Here is a 15,033-nt window from a genome sequence, read left to right on the forward strand (position 1 = left end):
TCTTCCTAACACTGTGCCAGAGAATGATGGGAATGGTAGAAATCTCTGGGGACAGGATTACTTGAAAGAAGTAACCATAATTCCATGTGCTGTCACCGACCGAAGGGTCCTTCACCATAAACTATCCATGTCAGATGACTGAGCTAAGCAATGACTCAGATTTAGTTCCATGCTGATCGTTTTCCATGTAAAAAACTCTGGGAAGGCGCCCACTGAACTGATTACCTGCACGCACCCTTCTTGTCCTGGCCAACGGGACTACACAGGCAAACACACCACAGACAGAGTTTATCCTCCCGTGTACATTTCTAGTCATGGAACAAGTGTGTTGGAGAAAATCGTCTTGGGGCAGGTTCCCCATTCCTGGATCTTGGGGTGAGGGCTCCTCTTCAGGTATCCGAGTTCCTGCCTGGAGTGAAGGTTTCCACACCTGTTCGAAGGCTCCACCCTGACAGCTGCAGCTCCAAACCTGCCCCCAGTCCGGGGAGCACGGCTTGTAAATGACAGGCAGGTGCATATTAATAACAAACACACAGTTTATTGAAAACAGGTACCTCCCAGGAGCTCTTAGAAGAAATCAGAGCTTCCATTACTCAGGGAAACAATATGTACAAAGTCTCAGGAAAGGGAGCATAAAACAACTCAAATACAACTTAAACAGGACTGGGTTACTAGGATGGTCATGTCGCAAAATAATACAAAGTATAGGAAAGAGACACACACGAGAAAAAGGTGGCCCCCAAACCTGGGGTGGGAACTGTTCCCATATTCTTGGACCACATCCCGTGATTCTTTGGGACAGAGGCACTGGCTGGCACACAGGGATTTCAGTGCTAAGGAACTAGTCCATGCCCAGGGCACAGGCCAAATGTGGAATGAGATGACCAGGCCAGTTACACCTGTCCCTCAATGAAGCCAGTAAGAGAGAAGTGCTCGCTGCAGTCTACAGACCTGCAGGGCCACGGAGAACTTAGAAAGCTCCCCTGTGCCAGTCACATAAAATCCCAGACTAATCTCAGCCTCCGATTCCCTTATCCAAATCCCCACGAGCTGGAGAGGTAGAGGAGGAAGACATGGAAACTGCCTTCACACCAATTTTTGGTCTTCGGTCGAGATAAATACAAAACACCATTCCACAAGTTAGCCTGAAAACCACTGGCACAGCAGGAGTGAGATTCCACAGGAGGAAGGGATGGGCCTGGGAGGGGAGGGGTGCTCTCTGTGGTCACTGCTGAGACAGGTCCTGACTCGCTGTCCTAGCCCCATTTGTAGTTCCAGCATTCTGGGTCTGTCCTCTCATGGCCCAGAACTCACTTCTCTGAGCCCCAAACTCCCAGCCTCAAGCATACAGAGTAGAAACGCCAGATGCACAGGGTTCTCAGGCGAGGGTGAGTAGGCAGTCTGCCAAGAACATGAGTCCTTCCATGCCTCCTCCACTGGAGTCAGGACATGGCAAAGAGGACACCGAGTCCCAGGAGGCAGAAAGCGGCAGCTCTGAGAGCAGGAAGAATTCAGCAGGGAGAAGGACAGGAAGGTCTGATCGCACGGATGCAGTGGGCAGTGTCTTTGGAAGGTGTGGATAGTAAAACTGTCTAACAGATGAGGGAACAGTGTCCTCCCACGTCCCAAATTCTCCAAGAGAACACCACTTCCTGCTCTGGAACAGCACACTCAAACAGACAATAAGCTTGAAGGGAAGAAGGTCCCGGAAATGCCCACTGAAGATCCATCCTGTCAAGTTTGGCTTCTTGGAATAGCAGCCTCATTTGTGAGTCCGTATGCTGCTGCAGATTTGGGCAAGACGGCTCTATGAAGAAAAGGAGACGGGCTGTTTAGAGAGGATGGCACTGGGCAAGCTTGTCCAGGGAGCCGCTCAGGCAGCACTGCACGTGTCTGAGGCAGCTGTGAGGGAATCTCAGCCCTCCAGTCTGTCTGTTTCACAAACGAATTCACCTTCCTGATTCTCCGTTTCTCATCTGAACAAAGGAGCAAAATAACTTCTCACCGGAGACAGTGAAAGTATAATTTGGGAAGAGTTCTACTGTAGGTCCAGCTAGAGGATGAATGTCACCAGGTTTGGGTGGCTGGCTGTGTGATCTCAGCACTGGGCCTATGTGCAATAGGATGTTTGGGAAAGCAGCCCCCTTTGTCCCCTTCCATGGGTGTCCCCTTCGTGGGTGTCCCCTTCCTTGGGTGTCCTCTTCCCAAGCGCCCCAGATAGGTGGGGCTATGGCAGCCATGTTTGCACTAAGTGCTCCCACCCACCAGCCAAGACCATGCTGACTGGACCAGGGAGGCCCATGTGACCACATGACCAAAACTGAGCCAATTAACTTCTTCCTCCTGAGCATTTACAAAGACTAGTGTTGGAAAATGGAAGCAATAGTTAGAGCTGAAAGTGTGACTAACCAAGATCACCTACTAAATCCATGCAGCTGCCAAGTCACAAACCAACATAGAGGGAGGACAGAACCAAGAGCCTTGGGTGGGGGGAGAGGGGTGAGCAGGGAGAGGAAGGAAGATGTGTGTGGGGCCCCAGAGACAAGAGGAGCTGAAGGAGTTGGCGCACCAGAGTGGAGCTCCGTAACCCCCTATTGCTGATGGTCCCATCACTCCGAGGCCTTGCTGTTCAGCACTTGCTTTGATTCTGTGGATCCTTTGTAATAAGATTCCCCGACCCCCACCGCCCATTCCTGAACTGCCGTGAGAAAGCCTGAGTTCCTGGAGGTCAACTGTGCCCTCACATATAGGCACCAACTGCCTGAATGAGGCAGAATTTTGATTCTGTTAAGCAACTTCTGTGGCAGGCACTCTGGATGGACCTAAACGCAACCTCAATTTAGGGACAGAATAGCTACCAGGTAAGTATGACATCATCAGAATCCACTGGGGGAAAGAAGGCTGAAAGTACAAAGAGTGAGCCTGGTCCTGAAAGACAAACCAAGGAAGCTCCTGGAGGCAGCTCAGGTGTGGAGACAAGTGTGAGACTTACGGACAGCTGCTTAATGTTCCCCAAGGCCTCTGGATCCAGCTGTGCAATATCGACCCTCCTCAAGTCACTGGCCAATAACCGCATGCTCTGTGGAGGGGAGAGTGGGTTAAACTGCATGTCCTTCAGGGCGGGAACCTCCATCCAGCAGCCCAGCGTGCCCCCTTCGTGTCCTGCCCTTGGGGGGCTGGGGGAGGGGTGAGGCAAGGTAGGCAGGACACAGGCTGTCACTGTTGTCCCTAAGGATACAGTGACGTCAGTGCTCATCACTGGGCCGGGATCACCTGGGTACCAGGACATCCCCATCAGCTTAGCAATGCCCTGCAGACCACACCTGAGATCAAACACCCTTCCTTCCAGGAGGTGAGGCAACAACTTGCTCCACTCAGCCCGGAGAAGCTGGGCTCAGCCTGCCTCAGAACCCCTGGGAGGTACACTGGGGAAGTGACAGCTCGTGCTCCCCTTCCTAGACGACGCACTGTATCTTCATTACTGCACACATCGCATGGTGACAGTGTCCTAACTGTTAACCTGTACAACTACTGAACTGCTTCTCCAGGGCAGGAAGGTCTTCTTGGTCTGCTACAGACGGGTGCCCAAATGTTCGATGAACAAATGGAACCCGAGCTGGGCAAGGATCTTCCCAGTCTGGGAGAGGAAACTGGGTTCTGAGTCTTAGACAAGTGTGGAGATCAGGATCCATGCAACTAAAAGGCCTCCAGGGAGGGAAGTGGGTGACAGACCAGGGAAAGAAATGCTGCCTCAGACACACATGGGGGCCAGGCATCCCTCAGACTGAAGCACTCACCTCTCCGCCTCCCACGGGCACAGTGAGGAAAACCTCTTTGCTGTCGGCCAGAGGGCTGCCGTTCACTGAGACATTGTAGATCCGCTCTCTGGCTGCTGGAGTTCGAAGGCCTGGGGTCTTGAAGACCCTAGAAAGTGGGAGAAGCCTCTGTAAAGACGGCTTGGCAAACTGCATGACACCAGGCGCTGAGCCCTTCCAGAGCCCACGTGGCCTTGCCCTGGCCAGTTTGGCTCAGTGGATAGAGCATCAGCCTGTGGATAGAAGGGTCCCAGGTTCGATTCTGGTCAAGGGTGTGTATCTCAGTTGCAGGCTCCTCCCTGGCAACCAATCAGTATGCTTCTTTCACATCAATATTTCTCTCTGCCTTTCCCTCTCTCTTCCACTCTCTCTGAAAATCAATGGGAAATACCCTCGGGTGAGGATTAAAACAAAACAAAACACAAAGCCCACCTGGCCTCAATCTGCACTTTTCAAATCACACATTTCTCAGAAGGCGATTTCTAAAATTAGGAGGGGGATCTTTCTAAGCAGTAATGACTAAACACAGCTGGAGAAGGGAGATTGTAATTATCAAACATACATTTAGCAACTCAATTCTTATCCCTGTCAATTTTAGGTCTAGAGCTCCATATAAATTCCGTCCAGAAATAAACTATGGCTAATGTACTTCCAAGAGTAGCTAAGTGTTTCTATCAAGAGGAATTTCCAGGGTCCAAGGAGGAGGATTCAGAGATTACATCATTATATTAATTCCCAAATTCTAACTTTCTCAAGACAGTTACAATGCTATTATTATTCCTCAAGTGTCCTTTGCTATATGCTCATGTGAAAAACAAAGCTAAAGAAAATGGGAATTAAAAGCGGAAGTAAGTCTTCCTCTTCCCCCCACCCCAGGGATAACCACTCTCAGTTCCTTATGCATCCTTCCAGAAACTTTCTATGTATGTAAAAGCAGGCGGGACCATCCATCTAGGACAGTGGTCGCCAACCGATGGTCCTCGAGGTCCGATAGGCTGGAGACCGCTGGTCGAGGACACACTGTGTTCCAGCTGCTTGGAGATGCTTGTAATCCTGAAGCTGCCGCCCCCTCCCCTCCCCACTCCACCACACACACACACACACACACACACACACACACACACACACACACCAGCACAAACAGATCTACTTCTTTTTAAAAGTCTATATGGCATTTCCTATTTAGTTAATCAGCCCAAGGGAAGGGATACATTATACTGCAAGAATATCCTTGTTTATACTGGTCTCCTAAAAGAGGATGTCAATTTCCCCCAAGGGTATAGGAGAATGCCTACCCATTAAAAAAAGCCTTTTGATTAGACTCAGAATAGACCAAAATTCACTAGAGCTCCTAGTCATCAGAGACAAAGATCACTCTCTCATCAGATAAAGAGAAGAATCATTTTGTTGCTGAAACAGATGAACCTGCACTCAAGGGAGAGGCAAACAACACCAGGAGGCTCAGCCCACCACCCTCTTCTGAGAGGGCTCGGGCCAAGAGCCAGGAGTTGCTTTCTTAAACAATGTTCTTTTCTGCAGTTAAGTACTGGGCTCCCACCCAAATCCAAGCCCGGCGCTCATTACTCACCTTGAGTCAAATCTGGGCGTCATGCCTGGAGTAGGTTTCACCAGGGACAGCTCCATTCGGCCCACAGCTGGGGTAACAGTGTTAAAACTGCTTGACCTACAGATAAGAAATGGCCATTAGGTGCACAACTCAGGTCCAATGACAGCAGCAGCAGGGGCAGCTCACACTTGGAACACCGACCTTGTCAGATACTGTCCTGAGTGCCTACATAATCTCGTGTAATTCTAACAACCCTATGAGAAGCACCACCATTATCCTCATTTAGAGATACAGAATTTATTTTCAAATAATTTGCCCAAGATTGTTTCAAATAACAGCCAATCAGGAGAGCTACAACTTTGGACCCAAGCAGTCAACCTCCAGAATCTAACTCCTCAATCAAGCTAAGGGAATAAGAGGAAGGAGACAGGCCCCTCGGCTGGGTTCTGGCCCTCTTGCCAGGAGTTACCACTGCTCAGGAAGAACTGAGAGGAGTCCACTCCTTCAGGCACCCACATCACTACTTTCCCCAGCTTGTGTAAGATGCAGCCCCAACTCCCAAATGGTTTAGTGGGGTCTAGTAGAATCAGGTTAGGTTCATAGCGATTGTTTAAAAAATATATATCTTTATCTATTTCAGAGAGGAAGGTGAAGGGAGAGAGAGATAAAGACATCAATGATGAGAGAGAATCATTGGTCAGCTGCCCCCCTGCTCGCCCCACACTGGGGATCGAGCCCACAACCTTGGCATGTGCCCTCACCAGGAATCGAAGTATGACCTCTTGGTTCATGGATCGACACGCAACCACTGAGGCATGGTGGCTGGGCTCCATGGGATTCTTTATTTAGCAGGACCAGGAAGACATTTGAAGAAACTACCTATTGGGGTGACAGCTGCTTTGTGACAGACTATGGTGTAACTCTGCACACAGAATGTCAGGCAACTAACCATAATAATCTGCAATGCTTACCCCATATTATTGGGCCTCATTCTCCGTTTGCACCGAAAACTGTGGGGGAGCATAGAGAATGTGGGCAAAACTGGAAGAGGTATTGGTTCAGATCATTTCGAGAAGCCCCTCAGTTCAGATACTCAAGGATTTGATGACTTGAAGCTCTACAAGAGCCACAAAAGTCCCCTGCCCCCTAGTGCTGCCATAATGGATGTGGCTCTGCAATAAAACCAACACCACACAGCGGAACTGGGAAAAGCCGTTACCTTTTGCTTTTGCCTTTTCCTTGTATGGACTGCATTCTTTTCCTGGATGGAGGGCACCTTTTGACCTGAAGTCACAAGCAAATGAAAATGAGGTTACAAAAAGCCTTTCCTGCAAAGGGGACAGGGGAACCAGCTCTGGTAAAGAAACCTAATATTGAACATATGAAGGTCTACCTCACAGATGCAACTCAGAACATAACTGATCAACTAAAGCCTCAAACCTGGCTTGGTTTCCAAAAGAGAAGATTTTGGCCAAAATTAAGGTTAAATGTCTTTTGAACTGATTGCAGCCTGGCTGGTCATGCCCCTCCATCTCCCCTACATAAAGTGCCACTGAAAAGGTGCATCCCAGGTGCCCAATACAGGGAACGCAGCCGTCCTCACGCCTCCTGTATCCTCGGAGATGCGTGACAAGAACCACTCATCTTCTGACGATTCCCTCCTCCCTCTGCAGTGTATCTCACAAATTTCTCTCTCTCACCTCCTCCACGCTCCCCCTGCACAGCACGACTCCCACACTGGGACGACCACCCGAAGACCTGGGAGCCAGTGTGACTCTCAATCTCTTCCCCCTCTCTGGGCTCCAGGCTGAAATCTCTGTCTAGGCTACATGTCCCAGAAGAGTGTTACATGCTCAGCATGTCCAACAACTAACATGTGAACTGCTCCCCAAACCCCGCACCACTCTTCCTCGTGTGTCCCGCATGCCACCAGACTGCAGCTGCCTAAGCTAGAAACCACTTAGTCACCTCTGGTTTCCGTTCCTCCCTCCACCAATCTTGCCCATTCTCCCTTTTTAATCTTATCTCAACACCAGCTCTTTTGATAGGGTCAGAGGCTCATCCACGAGTTACAATGTTTCCTTCTCCCAGGGTTTGCCCTCTCCCATTTATCCGGAATATTATTCTGATGTACAGATCTGATGAGGTCACTCACCACTTCCGACCCGATGAAACTGAACTTCCAAACCTGGTGCACAAGCCATTCGTTATCTGACCCCTATTCTACCCAAACTGCCTCCACAACTTACATCCCAGCCATTTCAAACTGCTTCTTGTTCCTTACATGGGCGCTTTCATACCTCCTCTGGGAATTCCCTTCCCTTCCTTTTCCAGCTAATGAAATCTCATTCACCCTAAAAGCCTGGTTGTGTCCTAAGAGAACAGGTAAACCTTAATAGCTTCCTCTCTATGCCTACGCACTCTGTACATACTTCCATGATCGTGTTTGTTATCAGCTATTTAACTGGGATCTTCTCTACTAGACTGTGAACTCTGGGAGGGCAACACTGTATTTTAAGTATTTTTGTATTTCCCCATCTGTCAGACCACAGATGGGGAAATACAAAAATCTGAATTACCTACTTACTTTGGAAGTTTTAAGTTTCTTATTTTTATTTTCTTCTTCTTCTTCATCTTCTTCTTCTTGCACTTTCATTTCATTCATTACCTTTCGTGCTACAAGAAACAGTTTAACAATGATATTTCTCATGAGAATAAACTTTCATACATTCACATTTCTTATAGGAAAAAAAACTAAAGCAATCTTAGACTGTAAGCAAATAGACCCAATATAAAGATAATTAAAAAAAAAAAAAAAAAGAAGAAGAGGGTTTAGACAAAGGAAACTGTAGTGGTTAAGAAACCCAATATGATTGATGTCCTGTTATGGTCAGCCAGCTTTCTAATTAATAAGCGCCAAGTCTGTTTGTCTTCCTTTCCGTTTAGCCGGCATATCCGATTTCACCGAGAATGCTGAGAGAATGCCGAGGTCCAAACAGACAGTCACTGGTGACTGACATGGCACTTAACGTGTTAAGTGTAGACTGCCCAGCAGGTGCGGCTCAGTGGTTGAGCATCGACCCAGGAACCAAAAGGTCAGGGTTCCATTCCCTGTCAGAGCACAGGCCCGGGATGGGGGCTCTATCCCCAGTAGGGGACATGCAGGAGGCAGCTGATGATGTTTCTCTCTTGTCAATGTTTCTATCTCTCTCTCTCTCTCCCTTCCTCTCTCAAGTCAATAAAAACATTTAAAAAAGTAAAAGAGTCCTCGCTGGTTTGGCTCAGTGGATAGTGTTGGCCTGCAGATCCAAAGTGTCCTGGGTTCAATTCTGGTTAAGGGCATGTACCTGGGTTGCAGGCTCCTCCCCGGCCCCGGCCTTACTCCGGCATGTGCAGGAGGCAACCAATCAATGTGTTTCTCTCACATCAATACTTCTCTGTCTTTCCCTCTTTTCCACTCTCTCTAAAAAAAAAAAATCAATGGAAAGATATCTTCAGCTGAGGATTAAAAAAAAAAAAAAAAGTGTAGACTGTGTAATTGGACAGACATGAGCTTGAGACCTGGCCTCACCACTAACTTGATCACATAGCTTCATGGTAGCTCCTCAGTTTCCTTATTTATAAAAGGCAGTGGATGCCGAAATCGGTTTGGCTCAGTGGATAGAGCGTCAGCCTGTGGAATGAAAGATCCCAGGTTCGATTCCGGTCAAGGGCATGTACCTTGGTTGCAGGGACATCCCCAGTAGGGGGAGTGCAAGAGGCAGCTGGTCGATGATTCTCTCATCAATGTTTCTAACTCTCTATCCCTCTCTCTTCCTCTCTGTAAAAAATCAATAAAATATATATATTTTTAAAAATAAAAAGACAGTGGTCACTTTATAGGGGTATCATGAGACCTGGAATGTGTGCCCCATAACAAGGTCTTTGATACTTTTATTTGGTGTTTCCAGTGTGGGGCATATTTGTGAGAGCCATTTACACCTGTGGGTCACTGAATCTATGTAACGTGAAACTAATGTGCTGAGAAAATTGGTCCTTTACAGTTCTCTCTCACCCCTCTGATCAGGGGGAGCTGCAGCTGGGATGGCCCCGTCCTGGAACGCTTCTGTAAATCTTGCCAACTTCTCCAACTCAGGGGAAGCAAGCAGACAACATATTTGGTTTCCAGCACAAGTTTTTTTTTTTTTTGTTTTTTTTTTTAATATATCTTTATTGATTTCAGAGAAAGGAAGATGGGAAGAGAGAAACATCAATGATAAGAGAGAATCATTGATCGGTTGCCTCCTGCACATCCCCTAATGGGGATTAAGCCTGCAACCCAGGCATGTGCCCTTGACTGGAATCAACCTGGAATCCTTCAGTCTGCAGGCCAACACGCTATCCACTGAGCCAAACCAGCTAGGGCACAACTTTTGCTTTTATCCTTTCACTTTCACTCATACATCAGACTGGGGAGTTTGGTTAGTATCATTCTTGCATATAATTAACTGAATGCAGCTGCAAAATCACATTTTTTTATTTACAAGACTGAGGATCAGACAAGAGAGGGAAGAGGCTCCATCAGTGAGGCCTCCCTATGCAGCCAGCCAACCACCCTGGATCTCAGCCCTCTCAGTTCAACAAGGGATTTTGAAAAGTACTCACTTCTGGTAGATTTCAGGGGTGTCTGCATAGCTTTTGCTGTTAGCTTGTTTATTTCTGTGATATCCAGGTCAGCCTGTGATAAAAACAGCCATAAAACACTAGGCATAGTCCATTGAATATGAGGAACAATATTTTTTAATGAAAAAAAAAATATTTTTAAAGCATATCACATATCATTAGAAAGATTATGTTAATTATAACACATTTAATTAACACCAATAAGCCCACCACACCACTCAGGACCCAAAGCATCGACAATAACTTGCTCCTAGTTATCTATTCGTCCCTGTTCCATTTCCTTCTTTCCTCAAAGGTGACCAGTCTTCTAACTCTGTCATTCTCCAGAAATAACCACTACCATTCCATTTGCTTGAAAGTGTGTATATATATTTTCACAAATGTATCTGTGCTTAAATATTTTAAAAAAATATATTTTATTGATTTTTCTTACAGAGAGGAAGAGAGAGGGATAGAGAGTTAGAAACACCGATGAGAGAGAATCACCGATCAGCTGCCTTCTGCACACCCCCAGTGGGGATGTGCCCGGAACCAAGGTACACGCCCTTAGTAACCGGAATTAAACCCAGGACCTTTCAGTCTGCAGGCCGACACTCTATCCACTGAGCCAAACTGGTTTCGGCTTAAATAATATTTTGTTTAGTTTTTTTCCTGACCACTATTTGTGGTTAATCCCTTTTTATATAATATCTTGCTATGACTCTATCATAGTGGATTTGTCTAATCTCTTGTCCACAGTCTTTTGCTATCACGAACTCTGCTACTTTGAACTGTCAGACATACGTGTCCAAGTTTGCTCTTGGCTATATACTTAGAGAAAGGGCATTATAGGGCTATAGGGTACACAAATGTTCAGCCTTGCCATTATGCCAAATCATTTTCCAAAATGGTTACACTTGTTTACATTCCATCAGCAACCAATACAAGTCCAAAATGACCCACATTGGATAACACCTGGTGCTGTGTCAGACTTCTTGTATTCCTCTTTTTAAGTCTAGGTTTTCCACTGTGATCTGGGCCCTTCAAAAAGGCTTCCAGTCACCCCTTTAATTAAACTTCTTCCCAATGGTGGCTACCTACATGTATGAGACTAGTCAAGAGCAGGCATGATTCGTAGGGTTTTCCTTGTAGGGCATGTGTAACTATCAGAATAGTTGCCATAGACTTTGAGTGACAAGGTTTCATCTCTGGGTTGGGAGGGACTTCATGGAGCACTCAGAGGATTCTGATGGTGTCCAGGCTTAGCAAGAATCAGTGCTGTATAGGTTAGGGATGTCTGATGGTTGATGGGATGGAAAGTGCTGGCCAACTTTCTGCCATCTCTTCAGCCAGCTGGCATGCTATGAAGGGATCACTGGTGGCAGGACATCATTACCTAACATGCAGAGGATATCCATGTTTACAAGGTTGGTCAGTGGATGGCACTAGAACTTGGACTTCAGGGTCACACTATTCTCTGATAAGAGAAGCTTCTTGTGCCTAAGATTTATACAAACAACATGGTTTAGGCTGAATACCTGCTTTCCTTCTGAAGTCTGGAATTATGGTATTGCTAGGCACAAGAAGTGACCATCCTAATAAAACCCTGCACATTAAGTCTCTAAGGAGCCTTTCTGGTAGGTAAGGCGCTGAATTAAGCGTGTTCTGTGTGTCTCCCCGGGGAGAGGACTCTTGGGAGCTTGAGCCTGGTTTCCTCTGGACTTTGCCCATGCATCTTTCCCTTTGCTGATCCGCTTTGAATCTCCCACTGTAATAAATCACAGCACAGTAATCCTCTCACTGTAAGGATGCCACCCCAATTCACGGTTTCACTTTTTGCAATTTCAGTTAACTTGCAGTCAACCTGCAAAATATTAAATGGAAAATTCCAGAAATAACCCACAAGTTCAGAATTGCATGCTGTTCTGAGCAGGTGATGAAATCTTGCATCATCCAGCTGAGTCCTAGGACATGAATGATTCTTTTATCCAGCGTTTCCATGCTGTGTATATGCTACCTACCCATTAGTCCTTCAGTGCCCACCTGGCCCCAAGCATAAGAGTAGTGATGCGGGCAATTCTGGATATGCCAAAAAGAACTGGAAAGTGCTTCATTATGTGAAAAGGTGATATAGTACAGTAAGCTATTCTGAGAGAGACCACTTTCACATAACTTTATTATTAAAGCACACTGTTATAATTGTTCTATTGTATTGTTAATCTCTATGCCTGATTTATACATTAAACTTTACCATAGGTACCTAGGTACAGATCAAGTCCCCTATGGAACCTCTTCCATAGTAAGCATCCATTGGTTGGATGTGTGAACAGACCCCAACTTAGTTTCAAAACAGGTCAAGTTACTTACCGTCGCTGCCTCCTCCAGGGCCTGCTTGTTTCCTCCAAGGGCTTGAAAAAGAACATTTTGTTCAGTTACTATCACTTTAATTGTAAATCATCTTCCCATGATGAGCTATCTTTCTAAAATGGGACCAGAGTAAGCCCCAATAATTTGAGGACCTTCATAAGCTAGTCTTTCTCCAAGCTTGATTTGTCCCCCTCATGACCTAGTCTATGTTCTATTGAACTAAAAAGTTCCTGTTAGGCCGAAACCGGTTTGGCTCAGTGGATAGAGCGTCGGCCTGCAGACTGAAGGGTCCCAGGTTCAATTCCAGTCAAGGGCATGTACCTTGGTTGCGGGCACATCCCCAGTAGGGGACGTGCAAGAGGCAGCTGATTGATGACTCTCTCTCATCGATGTTCCTAACTCTATCTCTCTCCCTTCCTCTCTGTAAAAAAATCAATAAAATATATTTAAAAAAAAAAAAGTTCCTGTTAGTTCCCAAATGTGCCACTGTTTTCTGAGACTCAGTGCCCTGGTATTATTTCCTGTGACCAAAACATTCCTATGCACCCAACAAATTTCTAACTCATCCTTTGAAACTGAGCTCAAACCCAAAACTCTGCTTGTTTGTCTACAACAGCAGATTGCTGCTAAGTGCTATGTTAGTTGTTCATTCTCACCCTACGCAACAACCACTCAAAGCAGTTTAAGTCATTTCTTTTCCCCTACCCCCTGGGTATTGAACTGAATTCCTTGAGGACAGAGATACTACCCATAGTTTCTAGCAAAATGTAGGTATGTAGTTAATGTGTGTTGAGTGAAGGAAGGTTAGATGTAGAATAAAAAGTTAGGTTAGGTCTTCCTGCTAGAAACTCTCAAAGTACCCTGTATGACAGTTAAGAATTTAGGGTTTGGAACCAGAATATGCCTACATTCAAATAAACTTTGCACTAACCAGCTCATCAGGAGCAAAGCAATCAATCTTTCTGTGCCTTAATCTTGTCATCTACAAAACAGAGGTAATTTTAATAATACATTTTTTATGAGGATAAAATTAGTTAAAACAGCAAGTCCTTGAATAACAGTTTTAATTCGACTTCACTTCACTGGGGCTGATACATGTTCAATGACTATTTGTAGAAATGTGCAAACAAATGGATTAATAAGCAAAAGGGCAAGCCAAAAGGATCATTAAGTCTACTTTCTAAGGAAACCATGCATTTCTACCCTGTTTCCCCGAAAATAAGACAGTGTCTTATATTAACCTCTCAGGGGACATCGGAATTCTAGCATATCACTCGGATGTCCCCTCTCAGGGGACATTGCAGTTTATTAGTGATTACGGGGAATTGAGTTATTTCAACGCACGTTTCCGCCGCAAAGTAGCGTCGAGTAGCTGGTAGCCAATGTCCAGAATGGTTCAGAGTGCAAAGGGTTAATTTTTTCTCCCAAAGTTGCGCTAGGTCTTATTTTCAGGGGATGTTTTATCTTTCCAGGCACTAGGTCTTATTTTCGGAGGATATCTTATTTTCGGGGAAACACGTCTCTCAGAAGGAGGCTACATACTGGGTAATTAATTATAACCCGCTGGTCCAGAAGGCCTTAAGATATTATATGGCCTTTTAGAGAAAACATTTGACTACCTGCAGGGGTAGATGATGTGAGTGCTAAGGAGATTAAGTCTGCAGGGTTTTGTTTTATTTAAATCCTCAGCCCAGGATATTTTTTTCCATTGATTTTTAGAGTGAGAGGGAGATTAGGAGGGAGGAAGGTGGAGGAGAGAAAGAAACACTGATGTAAGAGAGAGACATCGATTGGTCCCACCCCACCCCGTGCAGAGGCTGACGCTTTAGCCACGGAGCCACCAGCCGGGGCAAACCTGCTTCCTGCAGTGACCACGGAGGCCCTAGCTAAGGTGACGGCTGCTGGGTGCGCAGCGGGCTCCGGGGCGAAGCCCGGGGACACGCCAGCGGCGCTTACCGAAGTAGTCGAGGCAGTTCATCTCGCGCAGCGCCCTGGGGAGCCGCAGGATCTCGATGTTGTACAAGTTATCCATCTCCTTGAGGATGTTCAGCCCGTCAGACAGAATCTGCTTGGATCGTATTTGCACTGCGATGGAGCAGAGTGGACAGAGCCGGGGTCCCCGGTGGGTGAAAGGAGCCCGGAACCCGTGCTGCCCGCTGCCAATCCGCCAGCACCCCGCGATCGCCCCGCAGCCGCCACGACCCGCGCTCGGCCCTTACCTTCACGGTCGAAGTCCTTAAGAAAGGAGGCGAGCTTCCGGCTCCGTAACAAGTTGGTTTTGGTCACCCGACGGCTGGCCTTCCTAGCCGGAGCCATGGCGCCTCAGTGGCGGCGGCTGCGGGGAGCCGGAACCGAGCCCCAAGGGGTTAGAGGCGGAGCCTGGGGAGGGAAAGCGGGGGGCCGCGAAGGCGAGGGAGAGGGCGGACGCGCGCGCCCCAAAGGGTTCGTGGAGCGGGTTGACCTTCGGGGCCTGAGCGTAAAGCAGACGCGAGGACCGTACCTGCGGACCCCAAAAACAAGGGGGAACCTCGCCGCTCAAACAGCGAGGGAGCGGCTCTGGGGCTACCGAGACGTGCGACCGCCGTCACGAAATTCAAACTGCCACAGGCTGACCAATGAGAAGGCGCGGTCTTAGAAGGCGGG

The 15,033-nt window shown here is 47.1% G+C and overlaps 1 protein-coding gene across 1 annotated transcript; it reads right to left on the reverse strand.

The window, feature by feature from the left end:
* Positions 1 to 516: 516 nt before the first annotated feature.
* Positions 517 to 14,725, reverse strand: CDCA8 (cell division cycle associated 8). Its single transcript, XM_084873287.1, has 10 exons — positions 14,610 to 14,725; positions 14,347 to 14,475; positions 12,391 to 12,431; positions 10,027 to 10,099; positions 7,970 to 8,058; positions 6,602 to 6,666; positions 5,404 to 5,499; positions 3,798 to 3,924; positions 2,993 to 3,079; positions 517 to 1,807 (listed from the first exon to the last, which is right to left on the reverse strand). The coding sequence occupies exons 1-10, from the start codon at positions 14,704 to 14,706 to the stop codon at positions 1,763 to 1,765; spliced, it is 849 nt and encodes a 282-aa protein (XP_084729413.1). The 5' UTR covers positions 14,707 to 14,725; the 3' UTR covers positions 517 to 1,762.
* Between the last annotated feature and the right edge of the window lie 308 nt (positions 14,726 to 15,033).

Source organism: Pipistrellus hanaki (assembly GCF_964339955.1).
Source record: "Pipistrellus hanaki genome assembly, chromosome: 2".
Lineage (NCBI taxonomy): Eukaryota > Metazoa > Chordata > Mammalia > Chiroptera > Vespertilionidae > Pipistrellus > Pipistrellus hanaki.